This window comes from Brachypodium distachyon, chromosome 5 (genome assembly GCF_000005505.3).
Source record: "Brachypodium distachyon strain Bd21 chromosome 5, Brachypodium_distachyon_v3.0, whole genome shotgun sequence".
Taxonomy (NCBI): domain Eukaryota; kingdom Viridiplantae; phylum Streptophyta; class Magnoliopsida; order Poales; family Poaceae; genus Brachypodium; species Brachypodium distachyon.
This window is the reverse complement of record NC_016135.3, coordinates 19554253-19570800: the sequence shown is the minus strand read 5'-3', so window position 1 is coordinate 19570800 and position 16548 is coordinate 19554253. Positions and strand designations below refer to the sequence as shown.

At 45.0% G+C, this 16548-nt stretch overlaps 4 protein-coding genes across 4 annotated transcripts; 1 reads left to right on the top strand and 3 right to left on the bottom strand.

The window, feature by feature from the left end:
* LOC100824964 lies at window positions 1-1347 on the bottom strand. Its single transcript, XM_003581389.1, has one exon. The coding sequence runs from the start codon at window positions 1345-1347 to the stop codon at window positions 1-3; it is 1347 nt and encodes a 448-aa protein (XP_003581437.1).
* A 6010-nt stretch (window positions 1348-7357) lies between these two features.
* Window positions 7358-8246, top strand: LOC100823334 (protein PELPK1-like). The gene has a single exon (XM_003580109.4). It carries the CDS (start codon window positions 7453-7455, stop codon window positions 7927-7929), a length of 477 nt encoding a protein of 158 aa, XP_003580157.1. The 5' UTR covers window positions 7358-7452; the 3' UTR covers window positions 7930-8246.
* A 2-nt stretch (window positions 8247-8248) lies between these two features.
* Window positions 8249-12001, bottom strand: LOC100822398 (IAA-amino acid hydrolase ILR1-like 5). Its single transcript, XM_003580106.4, has 5 exons — window positions 11559-12001; window positions 11061-11186; window positions 10203-10517; window positions 9201-9329; window positions 8249-8771 (listed from the first exon to the last, which is right to left on the bottom strand). The coding sequence occupies exons 1-5, from the start codon at window positions 11868-11870 to the stop codon at window positions 8370-8372; spliced, it is 1284 nt and encodes a 427-aa protein (XP_003580154.1). The 5' UTR covers window positions 11871-12001; the 3' UTR covers window positions 8249-8369.
* Window positions 12002-12370: 369 nt separating this feature from the next.
* Window positions 12371-14993, bottom strand: LOC100823021. The gene is made up of 2 exons (XM_003580108.4): window positions 14567-14993; window positions 12371-12851 (listed from the first exon to the last, which is right to left on the bottom strand). The coding sequence occupies exons 1-2, from the start codon at window positions 14811-14813 to the stop codon at window positions 12811-12813; spliced, it is 288 nt and encodes a 95-aa protein (XP_003580156.1). The 5' UTR covers window positions 14814-14993; the 3' UTR covers window positions 12371-12810.
* Window positions 14994-16548: the final 1555 nt, after the last annotated feature.

The window sequence follows — 16548 nt, the reverse complement described above, 5'->3', positions numbered from 1 at the left end:
CTAATTGTTGTGTTGTCCATCTCCAAAGCGATTCCAAATATGTTGAACCAAGTCACCTTTTAGACGAGCATGGTTCCTTTTATCACGAATAGAAGCATTTATGGCCAGTACATTGGTGAAACCAGCTATAGGACCAGGGTGGATTACTACCGGTGGTATTGGCTTCCTCCCTTGATCATAATTATATTCATGTTTACCAGCATATGTATCCCTTTCATCCTCCACTATCATGTTGTGCAATATAATGCACGCATACATGATGTCGGCGAGGGTTGAGCGGTGCCAAAAACGAGCTGAATACCTTAGAATAGCAAACCGAGCTTGTAGAATTCCAAACGCTCTTTCAACATCTTTTCTAGCCGACTCTTGACGCTTTGCAAATATTTTATCCCTTTGATTCTGAGGTAGAGGGATTGATTTCACAAATGCAGCCCATTCAGGATATATCCCGTCTACTAGATAATACCCCATATCGTATTGCCGTCCATTAACTGTGAATTCAACTGGCGGAGCTCTTCCTTGCAACACGGTGGTGAACAACGGTGATTGGTTCAACACATTGATGTCATTGTTTGATCCAGCAACGCCAAAAAATGAATGCCAAATCGAAGTATCTTGTGATGCAACTGCCTCAAGCATGACCGTGGATACTCCATGATCCCCACGAGTGAACTGCCCCTTCCACGCAACCGGGAAATTCTTCCAATCCCAGTGCATGCAATCAAGACTTCCGAGCATGCCTGGAAAGCCATGAGCCTCTCCCATTTGAAGCAATCGCTGAATGTCAGCAGGTGTTGGTTTCCGAAGATACTCTGGACCAAATATTACTCTCACACCTTGAACAAAATTCTTTATGCAATCTATTGCTGTACTTGGTCCTATGCGGAAGCATTCATCAATGGAATCAGCTGAGCATGCATTCGCCAACATCCGCATAGCTACCGTACATTTCTGCAAAGGCGAGAATCCTGGTCTATTTAATGCATCTCTTCTCTGCGTAAAAAATGGCGACCACTCACCGAGAGCTTTCACGATGCGGAGAAATAAAGGTCTTCTCATTCGGTATCTTCGACGGAACATGGCATCTGTGTAAACCGGTGTATCTGAGAAATAATCTCCAACGAGGCGTTCATGGCCAGCCTCCCTACCTCTATCAATGAATCGCCTCTTACCACTGTGACGGCGGCGGCGGCGACGGCGATTGGTACCAAGAAGTACAGCTTCAATCTGAGCCTCCATTGCGATGGCAATGGCGTTGTCAATCTTGTTTTCCATCTCCTGTGCAATAGGATCCTCGAACAAGTTCTCGATGGCGTTCTCATCACTCGATCTATCGGAGGCGGACATAGGCTGTTGTTGGTAGGAGTATATCGGCAACCGGTGGATCGAGAGCACATATGGCGTTTGCTTTGAAAATGAACAAACAATGGTAGCCGCGCGTCGTTTGGTAGTTTCAAAGCATACTTGCTTTTAGGTCTGTCAGATTGAGCTGTTGAGCAACAACTTTATCCGTTTGTTCCCAATTAAAAAACAAAAAACTTTATCTCCATGCATGGCTGATCCGTACCACTGCATGCGTGAAACACCCCCCTCTCTCTCATAAGTAGGTCCAATGATGTGACATTACAACGATGGGTATATATGTGCGTCGTTGACAAATCATTTACATAGAATGCTCATCATGTATTATGCGTTTATTTGATCAGACAATATAATTTATGAAACAAAATCTAGATAGTACTTATTTGAAGTAAACAAAAACGCTACTACAAAATAATATAGGAAACAAAATCTTGATGATACTTTATTGAAGTAAACAAAAAAGATACTACAAAATAATATAGGAAACAAAATCTTGATGCTACTTTATTGAAGTAAACAAAAAAGATACTACAAAATAATATAGGAAATAAAATCTTGATGCTACTTTATTTGAAGTAAACAAAAAAGATACTACAAAATAATATAGGAAACAAAATCTTGATGCTTCTTTATTTGAATTAAATAAAAAAGAATTAAAAAAAGATTGATTGGTGCACTCATAAGTCGTCATGGTTATTCTCCGCACCCATTATTTTATTGTGAAAAAATCGCAGCGCTGCCTCATGCTCCATTCGCTGGAAATCAGATAACTCATTGGTGTTGGCCATTACAAGATCCATGTATTTTTCCATAATTGCCTTCTCACTGGTGACAAGTGCTGTTCTCTCTCGTGCTTGTGCTGTCGCCAGCTTTTCACTGGATAGTTGAAGCTGTACCTCAGACGTTCTTTCTGATGTTGATGCTCGTAGAGTCTGTGTTTCATAATATAGTTGAATGTCATCATGTGATATACTACTTAAATAAGTGTCATGTGTGCCTTTGCCTTTTCCATTCTTTCTTGCTTTTGCAGCTTTTGATCCTTCTGGACGAGTTTCACCTTCTTCGGGGTCCACATTGATGGGATCAAGATTCAGAGGGGCAGTATTATCCACGTACATCCTATTCCACTTTGGTTGGTTATGAACCTCCCTCCATAAGTTCAGCAGAGTAAATGATTGTTTTGTTTCCTCCTTGTACATATCATATGCCTTGTACATAAGCTGTTCGTCCGATTGGCCGCTAACATAAACATCTTTTAATCTGCACCAGATGCCATTGAAAACCACAATTTTACGGTTCATCTTTCCCTAGTGATCCTTGCAATGGATGGGCTTCCTCCTGCGATCAACTGGACTGTTTTCATTATACTCTTTTGTGACTTCTTTCCAGTAAACTTCTCCCTTTTTTCCGTTCCCATCAATAGGATCGACAGAGTTATGTAACCATGCACTAATCTGCATGTTTAATATATACAATAACGAATTTTGTAAAACTAATTTGGAGGACGTAGATGACAATGATGTAAGGAGCAAGTTCTTACCAGACGTAGATTGTCTGCTTCAGTCCACGGTAAGCGCCGTTGCCCTCTTTCCCCGTCGTCATTGTCGCCGCCGCCGCCGCCCCCACCTCCTCCTCCAGATGGAACTGCGTATGAAGCATTGTCAAAGCTTTCACAGCCAGCTCCAAACACAGCTGAACCAGAGTTCAACAGATCCACAAAGCCAAAATCTGAATTCATTTTCTTGTTGAAGTTGTGTTATGGTATGCATGCTGAAGGAGGTATAGAGTATATATAGAGGTAGGATTTCGAGTCAGAACTTAACTATATGAGTGGACTGTCCGGGATTAAGGCTAACCGTGATCTATTGTAGAAAATTGAAATGGTCCCTGGCCTTGCAACTAGTCAAGGTTGAACCATTAATTCGGAATATCCTAAACTGGTCAGTCCACATGCCAACAGTTTTGAACCATTAATTCGAATCACATCCCTTGCTCTGTCGACATGCATGTCGCTGCAGCCTTTCCCTTTCTTTATCCCTTTCTCTGTTGATTTCCCATCCAAGACTTTCTCATACCTTGCTCTATCCACAGAGTCACGGGCTCACGACCTCACAGGACACCATCCAGGCAGAAGGTGAAAGACGGACGGGAGCGCTCGGCCTCGGGCGAAGGCGGATGCGGCGAGCGTAAGTCCCAGCTGGAAGAAGACCGCGGCGCGGGCCCACTCGAGGAGCGGGGTCGTCAGGCGGGAGCGTGCAGCGGTGGCACTAGGCTGCGAGCGGCCGGCCGCGCGGTGCCACAGCAGCGGCCTAGGCTGCGAGCGGGCTGCAGGTAGCGAGCAGCCGCAGCAACGAGTCGAACTCCTCCTTGCGGCGCTCCTACCGGAGCCAGGCGGCGAGCTTGACGCGGCGGTTCGCCCCACCGCGTGGACGACCGCGGCGGGCTGCGCCTCCCACAGCAGCCGGGCATCGCCGAGGGCGTGGAAGCTGCAGAAACTAGGACGCAGTCGGGCAAGAAAACGAAGCACCCTGTGAAGCACCTGTCTGGAGAGAGAGCAGTTTTTTCCTGCAGGCACCGGCCAAGCGTCGAAGCAAATCGGGGCATCTGGAAGCAAATCGGGGCACTCGATCCAGCTGACGTGGCAAAATAAACCGGGTTTTTTCCTTAAGCACTCCCTCAAGCACCTGGATTGTACATGTTCTAAGGCTGTACACGCAGCCACGGCATACGCGGGATATGCCATCCCTGATCAAGCTAGGCATCGACGATATTATCGATTCAAGGCTACCGTGTACAAATACATGCAACACGCCAACACGACGCAGGTCGTCTCTCAGCTGCAACGGTCCGATCGTACACTTTTGAAGGCAACCTTCTGCCGTCGCGTTCGAGCCCGTCTATTGCAAGGATCTGACGTGCAGGAAAGGGGCCGATCGCGCGCGCAGGAAAAGGGGCTTTTATGGTGCCGCCAATGTGCGTGGGGGAGATTCCGTCGCGTCCTCACTGCCCAGCCTCATAATCTTTAGGACGCATCCGTGGACTGCGGCGAAACATGAAGGTGTCGTCGAATGTGAAAGCTCTGGGTTCACTTTGCCATGTGGTAACGAAAGCTAAGGGCCGGACGGCAACGCGGACGACGTTGTTGCCTCCTTTGTTTTAGAATATGTTGACTGTTCTATCGCTGGAACTCGGCTGATTTTTATGTTTCGATGAAAACGGACGTAAGTACAAAACTACGAATATAATGACCGCGAAGAGCCTCCGTCGTGCCCTCGTGGGTTGGCATATTAATCAGGAGAAACACTTTCCTCGTATGTGCATCGATCATCGATGTGTTCATTTATGCTATTAAAGGGCACAACGGAATCAAAGCAGCGGTCCCGAAAAAGAGAAAGCTAGAACGGAATCAGAGTGCCCCAGAACATTCAACGATGTGTACCATTTCAGCGATCGATCGACGTGTTATCATGTGACCCATGCATGCACCGGCAAGCATGTACTGTACCTAGAATATATAATTAGACGGGTCGAAGGTTCGACACGAGTCAGTATATATAATTAATCTCGATCGGATAGTGCCGTCAGGGGTCTTGAATATGGTCAGATATGCAACGGGCGTACGTAACGCTAAGTGTGTTCAGGAACACGTCAACCATGCCGTACGTCGATCATCCCTGGCGTTTGACTCGATCTTATTTGCATCCCTGGCTCGTCGGTGGCACGATCGATGTGTTCATTGATACTATTGAGTGACACAACGGAATCAAAGTAATGGTCCCGAAAAGTTAATAAAAAGAAAAACGGAATCATAGAACGCAGAACTTTCACACGATGTACACCGTTTCAGCGATCGACGTGTTATCATGTGGCCCATGCGCCGGCCACGCGCGCTAAGCATGTAACCCAGAAATCTTTCATGTTATATTTTAAATATACTTGTTGTTTAGGTATGCATGCGTATACCCTTCTCGCCAAGCCATTCTGTGCTTAATTCTTTTTCCGGCGCCGGAGGCATCTTCTTTGCGCACGTGCCTCGCGTTGTGTGGCTGGGGAGACAAGCACGACGCCACCTAATAGTCATAAGCCCCGTTTGGTGGGGTTTAAAACTGTTTTCTGACTTTTGGCTTATAAGCCACAAAAGCACCAAATTAGGTGATTTCGGTTTTGGCTTTTGACATTTGACTTGATATTGTTAGACGATGGTATAAACAAAAAGCCAAAGTCAAAATCGACTATTTAGATGTTTTAGTGGCTTATAAGCCAAAAATCAAAAAACAGTTTTAAAGCCAACCAAACAGAGCCATAATCGGCCGATGAAGCGGCTGTCGCGGCGGAGCAGCCCACATCCACGACGCCCGGCCATGTCCGGCTGCTCGCTGAACACGAGGTGCTCGGGCGATGTTGTAAAGTGGATTGATGCACCAACCGACTTGTAGAAGAGTACGTTGTTGTAAAAAAGAAGAAGAAGCAAACACAAGCATAAGAGTCAAATTAAAGGCGACGTAATTGGGGACTTCAGGCATGCACGCACGCGCAAAACTTTTTTTGACAGAGACGCAGGTATTTCATTAGCCTGTACGCGTAACAAAATCATCAGCCACGAGACGACATACATTGTCTGGAAGGGACTAGCAGGGAGCCATACCATAAAAAAAACAGGGAGTGACTGCCGCTCAGGCGACTGAGAATACTCGACCTTAACACTCTTGTCCGATCTTTTTCTTATTTAGTAGCGTACCTTTGCATTTCTAGTCTAGTCATATATCGTACGGTTAGCTTTTGAACCATTCCGGCCTGCAAGTTCTAGGAATACTAAATTGGCCTGGAACTAAGGAATATTATATATCCCATGCATGTATTTATGTACACATGCATTAATTTTGTTTGAACAAAAAAAATCAAGAGAGAGGTGACGTGGAACTCACGCAAAATACTCGATGCAGGTGCGGATTAGATTGCTAAAAACACCCCACGTCTCTTCCAGTTAGGACCGCGGGTTACTGCTCGATTTTCAGGAGCATTCTTGCAAAAAGACCTCTGAATTTTCAACAAAATGTTCTTGGCCAGGACACGCCAAATAATGATAGTTTATGTTGTTTGTAATGGATGAATGAATGCAACAATTCACTCTTTTAGATGGACAGTGATTAGAAACAGAAATCCTGGCCAAAGCCGCAGTCCTGGCCGAAGCCGACATAGCGTCCATGTGACGTGTTTTAGCCCCGTCGAATCTTTTTTGGACTAAAGTGTTACAGTGATGCCAATTTATGGGTTTAGTGTGCGTTTTTCCAGTTCGTGGACTAAAGTTTTCATTTCTGCCGAGTTCATGACTAGTGGTGTATTTTACTCTTTTTCAATTGACAAACACTCTTTTGAAAAAACTGACAAACATTGTTATAACAAGAATAAATTTTCACAAAACAACAGTCTTCGGGACACTTTTTGGCACTGGTGTTTTTGGATGTTTTTAAGGTATTGTTCACTCCAAATTGAAAAACACTAGAAATTCAAATGATTATTTGGTAGTGTTTTGGGTTTTCCGGAGTTTTGGGTGCACACCGAAAACCCTCAAATATCAAAACACTAGTGACTAAAAAATACACTAACACCAAACAAGGCCTAAACATTTGCCACACAAAGTCCATTAACTTGATCAAACTGTGCACCTGCATGACCAAATAGGCGAATACCCTAAGGTCTTAATTCAGGTCAATTGTTGGTAAACTAATTTGATATTTGTTGAGCCAATTGTTGGTAAACAAATGCAATGCGCGTGCAAACGTTCAACCCAGCGGGGAGGTGAACTAACAGACGAAATAGAGTCCCAGTGCGTGTCATTACCTCAAAACCGCCTCCTGAGTCCTTACCAAACCGCTCCGATAACCACTGACTCCATAAAGAAGTCGCTTTGCCGGTGCCCGTGTTAATCTGGCCAACAACCAATCTAATCCGCACCTCGATCGCCTGATCTTCCTGTCTTGTATAAATGTGCATGCATAATTCCTGATGTTACACCAAGCAAGCGGAGGAGAACAAACCCTGCAATCAGCTTATACTACTTAGAAATCTGAGAGCACAAAACTTCCCAAGATGGCGGCTGCCGGTACTTGTAGCTTCTTGGCCATTGCCATGGCACTCGCTCTCTTAAGCGGCAACATGACCCACGCCGGTCGCCTCCTGGCCGACACGACGGAGGCAGCAGCCCCCACTGCATCCCCTGCCGCTGTCCCAGGCATCCCCTTGCCGAAGCCGCCCGTGCCCACCGTGCCTACAATGCCAACCGTGCCCGCGGTCACCATACCCCAGCTCACGGTGCCCCCCATGCCGGCTGTGCCTGCCGTAACCGTGCCCCAGCTCACGGTGCCTCCCATGCCGGCTGTCCCGGCAGTCACCGTGCCCCAGGTCACGTTGCCGCCCATGCCTGCTATTGTTGTGCCGAAGGTGACGATGCCACCAATGCCTTCAATTTCAATTCCATCCATCCCCAAGGTGGCATTACCTCCGATGCCTTCTATTCCGAGCGTGACGGTGCCGATGCCATTCCTTGCGCCACCTCCTTCGGCATAGGCATGATGCAAATCACGCCGTCAAGGGGTTTGCATTGTTCTTCAATGATTTTAGCCGTCTTTTTATATTGATCAGTTCAGTGGTGAATTTGGTCATGATGGCCAGCATTCACCGCTCACCATCTTTCATGGCTACGTTGTGCGGTTTACATTTTGTTAGCGTGCTTGTATAAGTATTGAGCTTGTCAGTGGCTGTTCATTTTTCTTCATGTTGAGTACTTTACAGTGGAGATATTTGTCGTTTTATCACGTTTATCTCAGGCAAACTATAATGTGATTATTAAGACCATTAAGTGATCATGTGCATTCTCACTTCAATATGAACATGAACATACCTGTTTTCTGTTAAGCACAATCTGAGATCCTGGGAGCCTTGAACCCAACTAGACATGGAGCATCTCAATATGTGTTCATACATTCAAATTGTTCTTCCAAAGTAAATCACGGTAAATGCGGGGTTCCATCTTCATCTAGAGTCGAACGCCCAGTAAGATACATCTCCACAACAGCAGTATGAACTGCAGCTCCAATCGGAAGAACATCCTCATCAACAAAGAAATGTGGGTTGTGAGCAGTGTGGACCGAGCCAACTACCTCGTTTCGAATACCAATGCCAAACATAACACCAGGAACTAACTGTTGGTAGAAAGCGAAGTCTTCGCCTGCCATGATCTTCTCTCCCGGCTTCACCTTGTCTGGACCAAGCAAACTTCTACCCACATTCTCTACATGGTTATGCAGTCTCTCATCATTCACGACTGCAGGATACATTGGGTAGTCAGGAGCCCCCAATATCTCGGTAACTCCGATGCATCTATGTACAGTTGCTTGCCCTTCTACTACCTGGAAAAAGGGAAGAGGCATTTATTCCGGATGCAATAATCGATTCAATATGCATGCATGACACAATAGTAAAGCTGTTAATGGTTATAAGTAATGATTGACATACGAAGAATATAGTAGGCATATAACAGCAATGTTTACTCCATCGTGCATGCCGTTCACAAAGAAAAGAACCAGAAATTGCTGACCATGAAAACAAGACTAATAACAGACCATGAGTGATCATGTTACAATTGTAAGTTATTAAGGTGTGTAGTTGAAACTTGAACTCATGTCTGACTTCTGAGAGAATACACAAGGTGCTGTCAGTGATGTGAAGCTCTTTTTCTCGCAGAAGAGAGAAACTATGAAGGACTGATGAATTTACAGCAAAACAGTATTATTATCATATGCTAGTTTTAGTAAATTAAGTTGTGTCAGAACACTAACCTCCTTAAGCCTTTTCTGTAGCTGATGAAGTCCTTCAGTAGTAAGGCTCCTCAAAGTACCTCCGAATTCAACAACTGGAGGTGTGTCATCAATAGATTTCCCACCTTTGATGTAGGTTATAGAGAGCACCTGAACAAAAGAAATATACAGATCAACCTGAGTGTTAACTTAATTGGCTGTATGGCAGAGGAATTTTTTGGTTAACAACATTTACAAGCATCCGCTGTTGCCTAAGGTAGGTTGGAGAACCTATATAGTTATACTGCTGAATCTAAAGAGTAAAGACATCCAGTGGAATGTAGAAACACTCACTGATGCTAGAAATATGCAACGAAACGAGTTTCATGCTTAGCAAAGCTGCTGATTTCCCCATATAATACCGCCACTGGAGTAACATTTCATGTGCCTCTTAAATACTCCATATAATACCGTCACTGGAATATGTTTCATATGCCAAAAGTTATGGAAAAAATTGGTACATTAGTGCACTAATGCCTAATCCAAACTAGAAAAAATGGAATGCTACTGTATGATGCAGTGGCGTAGCCAGCTAAAATTTCCAGGGTGGTCCAACAGTGAAAATATTCATACAAATTTAGTTATTTTGATGTTTTGATTCTTTTTTAACTATGTTATATAAAGGATTGGAAAATCTCAGGGTGGTCCATGGACCACCCGGCAACCCCCCTAGCTACGCCACTGGTATGATGTAACCCTGGTATTACATGGAGGTGGGGTCGACCACATAGGTCTGTAGGAGCATTTCCACAAAGGGAAAATGGTTACACTTGTTCATGTTAACTGATACAGTACCTCACTACCTTGAGCAACACAGGGGAGAATACTTGTACACTAGCCCAAGTAACGTGTGTATAAGCAAGATTTTCCTCTGTTTTTGCAAGAGTTTTTTGTTTGTTGGCATTACCCACTACGGTTTTACTTTACACTATGTGTTTGAAGAAAATCAGCAATGCATAGTATTACTAAAGGGCAATGTCATACTTGGCTGTGAAGAGGATCATCTTCTCTTGAAGTAAGCTGTTGAAGAGACAGGATGGTAAACGCAGCAGCGACAATAGGATCTACATTTAGGTGTGGTGTTTCAGCCTTCCCGGTTTTACCTTCAATTTTCACTACGAAGAAAGATACAGCTGCTTGTGTTGGTCCTGCATGCGCAGCTATTGTGCCTGTCGGCATCCGATAGTCAACATGCATGGCGAATATGGCTTCAACACTATCGAGAACACCTTCTTTTATCATATGAGATGCACCAGCACCACCCTCCTCAGCAGGTTGGAAAAGGAGTCTCACTGTTCCCTTCATCATACAAGACAAAACGTGACAGATAGTGTATATATGTTAATCTATGACTCTATGTAACTTCTCTTCAGAGTGTATTCACAGAACAAAGGAGTAAAATGAATTTAAATATGTACTCCGTAGTTAACATAAATCTCGAGTACTCTCTCCGATCCATAATAAGTGTCAGAGATTTAGTACGATGTTAGTACAACTTTATACTAAATTCCGGACACTTATTATGAATCGGAGGGAGTACTTTTTTGAGGGAATGGCCATCCTACTTTCCTGAGTTAAGACAGTAAGATGAACTAAAATCATGAGTATTTGACTATTCATTTTTTACATGATACTATTTGATTATTCATTATCATCATGCTATGCACGGGTTTTGTATTTTCTTCGGACAAAGAACAAGAGAATTAGCAAATGACATACGTTAAGATGAAAATGGGAGAACTCACAAGAGAGGTTCAAGTGTTTTGTCTCCCCGCCTCTACGCACAAAACTGAAGTAGCAAAATCCTTCATGTTTGGAACATAATTATAAGAAAACACTCACCTTAAGCTGATCCTTGCGCTCATGAAGTAACTTTGCTGCTCCCAGGAGCATCGCGGTGTGCACATCATGACCACAGGCGTGCATCACACCGTCAATTCTGCTCTTATGCTCCCACTCCACCAACTCCTGCCATCCAAAGTGTGCAACCAACAAATTGCGATCATTCTAGCAAACCACATCCTAGTAGGCTAGTAGCACCCGAGAACATGCACGTGATGGAGCATACAGATCAACCAAGCACGATCAGCAAGTACAATACCGCTGCAGAAATTTTGGGGAGGACTACATAAATTCATACTCACTCCGTTCCATAATTCTTATCTTAAATTTGCCCAAAAATGTCTAGATACATGTAATATTTTGACAAGAATTATGGAACGGAGGGAGTACTACCAGAGCCACAATTCCCATTTGTCGCCGCCATTCACCAACAATCACCGGTAACACACCCGCGCCAGACAATCAAGGTAAGCATCGGAGGGGAAGAGAGGAACGGACCTGGACGGGGAGGGCGTCCATGTCGGCTCGTAGGGCGACGATAGGGGGCAAGCCCGAGCCGACGTCGGCGACGACGCCTGTGCCGGCGACGGAGCGGGCGGTGACCCCTAGGCGCTCCAGCTCCTCGCGGACGAGGGCGCTGGTGCGGTGCTCCCGGAACGCGAGCTCCGGGTGCTCGTGGATGCGCCGCCGCACGCCGACAATCCACTCTCGCTCCCCCTCAGCGCGCCGCAGCAGCTCCTGCGCGTACTCCGCCGAGGCGGTAGAGAGGAGGAGAAGGAGGAGGTAAGGGACATGGAGGGGAGTGGCCATGGCGAGGGTAGGTAGCTGAAGCTACACACACAGAGGCATAGGAGATCGAGGTCGTCGCTGGGGGTTGCGGACTCGCGGGAATTGGCTAATAGGGACGGCAAATCCAAGTGTTACTAAGAGTAAAGTCCCGTTGGCGTTTATCCAGACTGTAGATGCAGCTATCCAAGGACGAAAATCCTACCAGCTTCTCTGATAAACGCCAACGGGACTTTAATACGGAGTATGTAAAATGTCCAAATCCGAACACCCGCTACTGAACTACGAGTAGTGATTTGCATTGATCACCGGGCAGGCGGGCACTACAGAATGGCATTCAGTCAAACTGTCAAACATCATGTTAATACTAACAGAAAGCAGTAGCAAAAATATATCTGCAGCGGTCTGCAGAAACATGTTGAGCAGGGAAGTGAGAGCCTGTTCAAGGGAAACCAGGAAGAAAGATGATTTGGCTTTGGACCACATATTCAGAAACAAAAGTTCCCAAGGATCAGGCATTCGAATCTACTGTATCACATATCTCATTCCAATTTCAAACCTCTCAAACTCTCACCGTGTTCGTTATATCTGCTGCCACCGTTAATTTTCCACTGGTGGAGCTCCCCCTACATGCCCATGCGATGATGACGCTCAGCCTCTGAATTGTAACAAAGCAGAACTGAGAATAAGTGGGCATAACCACAGTACAGAGACAACAGCTGCCCATATCCAGAATGTAGACACAGCTATGGAGTACAAAAATCAGTCCTGAAGCCTATATTACATAAATTTCCTACAGAAAAGTACTCCTGTACATGTATCTGTTGGTGGCACCTTAATTTGCGCCATATCGGAGGAAAACCAAAAATTCATTTCTACGAAGCTTTGACTTCAAGTCATTACTGGTGCAGGAATTATCTGCTTTTCCTGATATAAAGAGTCCCCTGCCTTCTGGAGGTGATTGTCAGCGAGCTGTTAAATGATCTTCCTCCTCGTCGCCACAAGCTGTTAAATGTATCAAAGTTAAAAACAAATAACACGACAGCATCAATATAGTGAACTTTTTGCGGTGAAAAATAACATGGAGATGGCATGGAAGAACACAGAGGTAAAGATGTAATATTCCGCGGTGCTGATGAAGTGAAGATATGTGGAAATGGGAAGGGAATAGCATATGTGGCTGTCACAAAAACAAATTTCGTAGTTTGAAAACAGGAAGGTGCATGTGCCCACCAACTAGCTGTGGCTAGTATATCTGTGCAAAGAAGAAAACATTAAACTAGGAAACATTATGAATTGGCCCAGACAAAACGGAAGATTTTGGTGCCTAACTAGATTTTTTCTGTATACCATGGTTTCCCTTGTAATTAAAATATCGAGGGCATGACGACTTTCAGCGATTCCATTGGCTTCCATTGAGCAGTTTGTCCCTCGACAAAACAACTTCATATTGGACAGCTCGTCATTTAAAACGAGAATAGGTAGGAGGAACTACCTATCTTAGATTTATAAAGGACATAGGGGTTGACTGTAAACGAGTTATTGAAGCTCTCCACGGTTAGCTTTTCAGGATCAAGTACAAGTATATGGTCTGTAGCAACTTATGTTTTCCCTCAGCACCACGCCATCAACAGTATCCACTTACCTTGGGAATTTACCCTTCAATCCAGTTGTAGGTACAACTTCTATAGACTGTATATGTTGCCACTGGCCAGAATTGCAATGTGCTAAATGAATTCTTCACCGATCTCAGATTCAGAGGAACAAGCAGGATATGATGCAAAGTACAGTTACCAATTAATATAGATGTAATCTGGCTAAAATGGTTAAAAAAAATGACTAACCAAAACAAGCTGAGTCAAAATTCACTTAACCACATCATGGATTGAAATGATCAAATTTATTCGAGACGGGTTTTCATCGCGTTAAGCTAGCAATGAAACGAGTTAGCTCACTTGTATCCTGATGAAACAACCGGCAATAACATATCAAGGGAGGGCCATCAAGCTGGTGACTTGACCGGTGAAATAATAATTCACTTATTCAATCTGAAAACATTCTATGCACTAATTCAAAGAAAAGCAACAGCAGAAACTCGGGTGCTTCCAACAGCCTACATTGACAACATAGCTAGAAAAGCTGGCTACAAACATGACTGAGATTAAGACACTCTGCTGCTCTTCAATATATGTAACAACATTGACACCACAAGGGTACAAGTAATCCCATCACATCACAACTTCCGTTAGCATTTAGCAACCCCACATATTGTAACAACAGTGATGCTTTGATGAGTGAAAGAGTGACCATGATGGGAGCTACAACTTACATCTACTATTCCCTCTATCTGCTGGATTATCCTACAATCTTATTTGATTGGTATACGAGCATACTAATTTTTTTAGAAGGACCTATCCTATCCAAAATGTTGTGTACGCTTTTAGGAGATAATTTCTTATATCCGATTAATGTAAGAATAAGCAAACCCTCCTACCCATTCAACAAGACGGAACATCGATCAGGAATTCATACCCTGCACTAAATCACGGTATTAAGGCATCGAGCTGCACATTGCCCTGCATCCCAATGGTGACAGATTTCAGGATCAATCGCATCGTTTCTTATCATGCTTAATTGGCAGTCAAATGCTAAACAATAAGCGAAATAGAAAAATGTAAGCGCCTTTATAACAGAAGAGAAATGGCCTTAGCACGACGTACCGCCGCAGCAGAAACAGCAGCAACAGCACGTGAGGAGCATGGCGGCGTCCCAGGCGAGCTCGAGCGCTCCGGCCACAAACGAGCCCCTCGACGAGGGGCAGCGCTCGAGCAGCGGCGCCTGCTGTTGGCCCTGGTCCTGCTGCCCCTGCCGCTGCGCGTGCTTCTTATTGGCGAGGTTGAGCTCCAGCTTCTCCAGGTAGGCGTGCTTGAACGAGTCCCGGATCCGGAGCGACGGCCACAGGTGCATCCTCGCCGGGCGGGGAGAAAAGGGGGCTGGTCGGGCTGGGGATTATGGCGAGGGATCACGGAGATTTGTTTTGAGATGGGGATCACGGAGATTGGCGTGGAGAAAGACGGGGGAAGCGTGAGTTCTGGGGAACAGAACAGGGATGGGAGTATGGGACAGGCCGGGATGGCGCTCGTCGCCGATGACGGGCCCGCGGGTATCTGGACTCGGGCGGCCCGGAGCCCAGTGGGCGTGGTGCCGTGGCGAGTCCACTGAAGGCGAAGCGCCCCGGTTGAGTCACTTGAGTATGTGGGTCTTCTTCCAAAAAAAAAAGTATGTGGGTGTCCCCTCAAAAAAAAAAAGAGTATGTGGGCGTATCTGGACCGCTGAAGGAAGATCGGACGGCTTGAAAATAAGTTGACCGTCATGTGCGCACTAAAAGTGATAGAGGGAGCTCCGAGACCGCGATGCATATTATTTTCTTTTGCAGACTTTCTATCCGCATCTAGAGCATGGTCAGACCGTCAGATGCTGGAATGATAAATTTACGAATCAGCGAAGCATTGGCGGACGATGTAAAATCAGCGTACTATTTTGGAGTATATGCTGATTTGAAGCATGTGCTGGACTGATAATTTTATGAAAAGCTTGCATGCCCGACATTTGTGAGCTTTTCATCGAACTACAGTATTATCGAACAATACGATCATATATCAGGAACCATTGGAATGGTAATTTTATGAATCGATAATTTTATGAATCGATCAACGAAGCTGTTGGATTGTGATCCAAATTCCCTGGGGCCAGAAGTTCCGGCCCAACTTCCGGCCGAACCTTCGGTTGCTCTCTGTTACTATTCGTAAACATGCGGAACTTGATGCGGAATTTCCGGATATTCAAGACTTAGCGGAACTTCCGGCCTCCAACCGAAACTTCCGGTGTGCCCGTTACGGATCTGACTTGTCCTAATGTTCCTGCTATATATACCCCTTGTAAGCCGCCGTTTTGGGATGAGTTGAATTCGTGAAATCTCTCAGGCGTTGTAAACACTCCCATATAGTGAAGTTTCGCTGGCTGGCGCCCGTGGTTTTTCCCTCTCGTTGTTTGAGAGGGTTTTCCACGTTAAATCCGTGTGTCCTTGTGCTGTGATTTTTTCTTCGTTCTTCGTTCTTGCTTGTCGCGTTCATAACAAGTGGTATCAGAAATCCAGGTTCCGCCTAGGGTTTGCGACATTTCTACCTTGAAGTTCGATCTGCCGCAGCTGAACTACACCACACGATTCTCGTTGTGGCAAGTGAAGATGCGGGCAGTTCTCGTCCAAACTTCAGATCTGGATGAAGCGCTTGATTCCTTTGGCAAGAAGGATGCAAAGGAGTGGACTGCCGAAGAGAAACACAAAGATCGTAAGGCTTTGTCATTGATTCAACTTTATCTATCCAATAATATTTTGCAGGAAGTGTTGGAGGAGAAATCCGCAGTAGCCCTGTGGCTGAAACTGGAATCGATATGCATGTCTAAAGATCTAACCAGTAAGATGCATGTAAAGATGAAGTTGTTTACCCATAAGCTGCAAGAAGGTGGATCGGTAATATCTCATATAACTGTTTTTCGAGAGATAGTTTTTGACTTGCAAGCTTTGGAGGTTAAGTATGATGATTAGGATTTAGCCATCTTACTCTTATGTTCGTTGACTAGTTCCTATACAAATTTCCGCGATTCAATTCTTTATAGCCATGACTCTTTAACCCTTAACGAG

Coding starts and splice junctions, on each gene's coding strand:
- LOC100823334 (XM_003580109.4), top strand. CDS start 7,453: ATGGCGGCTGCCGGTACTTGTAGCTTCTTGGCCATTGCCATGGCACTC.
- LOC100823021 (XM_003580108.4), bottom strand. CDS start 14,813: ATGCACCTGTGGCCGTCGCTCCGGATCCGGGACTCGTTCAAGCACGCC. Junction 12,852..14,566: donor CTGCTGTTTCTGCTGCGGCG/GTACGTCGTGCT, acceptor TACATTTAACAG/CTTGTGGCGACGAGGAGGAA.
- LOC100822398 (XM_003580106.4), bottom strand. CDS start 11,870: ATGGCCACTCCCCTCCATGTCCCTTACCTCCTCCTTCTCCTCCTCTCT. Junction 9,330..10,202: donor ATGATCCTCTTCACAGCCAA/GTATGACATTGC, acceptor TCTTTTGTTCAG/GTGCTCTCTATAACCTACAT. Junction 8,772..9,200: donor TACAGAAAAGGCTTAAGGAG/GTTAGTGTTCTG, acceptor CCCTTTTTCCAG/GTAGTAGAAGGGCAAGCAAC.
- LOC100824964 (XM_003581389.1), bottom strand. CDS start 1,347: ATGTCCGCCTCCGATAGATCGAGTGATGAGAACGCCATCGAGAACTTG.